This window comes from Hemibagrus wyckioides, linkage group LG02 (assembly GCF_019097595.1).
Source record: "Hemibagrus wyckioides isolate EC202008001 linkage group LG02, SWU_Hwy_1.0, whole genome shotgun sequence".
In the NCBI taxonomy this organism is placed as follows: domain Eukaryota; kingdom Metazoa; phylum Chordata; class Actinopteri; order Siluriformes; family Bagridae; genus Hemibagrus; species Hemibagrus wyckioides.
The window spans coordinates 26,469,004-26,470,479 of NC_080711.1; the positions used below are offsets into that span (position 1 = coordinate 26,469,004).

The window sequence follows — 1,476 nt, forward strand, 5'->3', positions numbered from 1 at the left end:
AGGTGTAAATCTCAGGTGACATGTAACATAAATAATCCTAATTTATGAAAAAAATTAAACTATTAAATTAAGTTATTTTTGATAATGAGTCTCATACAGAATGCAGTTTGTGGATTCACTGTTTTCACTTTATTTGTTAAACTCTGCTGCCTCCTTCAGTTGTTTCAATTATTGCACCTCACACTGTGAGAACAGACTGTGTGTTAAACACAACACACTGCTGGAAACATGCTGTATTATTCCTGAATCCACTCAGTAAACACTGATTCAACTGTTGAAATTGGAATCAGTGAAAACGATTGAAAATCCTGTCAAATGAAGGGATTAATAATAGTTCAGAATGAACACTTTTTCAATAATGTTTTCTTTTTAATTTAAAAATGATTTTGTGTGACTATATTTTAAAATGCTGCAAAACCTTACGAATACATTCCAGTGAAAGAAAGTGGAAGTGTGACTGAGATGATTTATTAGTTGCATTGAGAGGATGTGTGTAACATGTCTCATAAGGTTTTTGTAAGAGGAATCCACTATTCTGTCTCACTGTGTGTAACGAGCGCAGTAATACACAGCTGTGTCTTCAGTCTGCATGTTCTGTCCTCCAATTGTTATTGTGTTAGTAGAAGTGTCTCTGGAGATGCTGAACTTATTTTTCAGTTTCTCATTGTAACCTGTACTCCCACCACTAGCGATGTATCCAATCCACTCCAGAGCTTTTCCTGCAGGTTGTCGGATCCAAGCTGTGTTACTGCCCGTAACTGAATATGAAACCTTGCAGTGGATGGAGAGACTCTGGCCTGGCTGGACTGTCATGGAAGCAGGCTGAGTCAGTTCCTCACCATGTACATCTGTGGAGGAAAACACATGGTGATATCTCACACAATATCTGCTGCACCTTTATTCTTCATCTAGTAAATGAATGAATTTGATAAAGCACTCACAAGAAGCAGCTGCCAGCAGGAGCAGTAGAGATGTAGAGAACATGGTGTGTGTTGTTTGTACTGGAGTCTTCTCTGTTCTCCAAAGTTTAACAGACACCATCACATCATATAAATAGAGTGAGATCCAGCTCTGATGCTTGGATTTGCTTATCTGCTGATGATGGGAGGAGAATGTATCTGCAATGTATTTAAATCATGAGGAGGAGATTCATCTGATGGAGGATATGTGGGTTTATAATAGGGGAAAAACTCTTTTGTTTAACAAAAGTCTTTTTTTAATGAACTTCATAAACCCCAATTACAAAAAGATTTTATATTTGGAACTTTCTCTTTTTCCCACAATGTTTATTTTTATCAGTAATCTGAATGAATGTCGCTTTTGTGCACAGTAATACACAGCTGTATCCTCTGTCTGAAAGTTTTGCCCCTTTAAAAACACTGTGCTGCTGGAGACGTATGCCAGATAGAAAAATAGGTCTGGCCCAAATCTGGCCCACACAGTGCACTTACACTCGGCCCACATACCACAAAGAAT

The 1,476-nt window shown here is 37.8% G+C and overlaps 1 gene segment (V, D, J or C); it reads right to left on the reverse strand.

Annotated features, from left to right (window-relative positions):
• Positions 1–469: 469 nt before the first annotated feature.
• Positions 470–1,134, reverse strand: LOC131344611 (Ig heavy chain V region 5A-like). The segment is given in 2 exon segments: positions 470–848; positions 942–1,134. Coding segments are annotated over 2 exon segments (408 nt in total).
• Between the last annotated feature and the right edge of the window lie 342 nt (positions 1,135–1,476).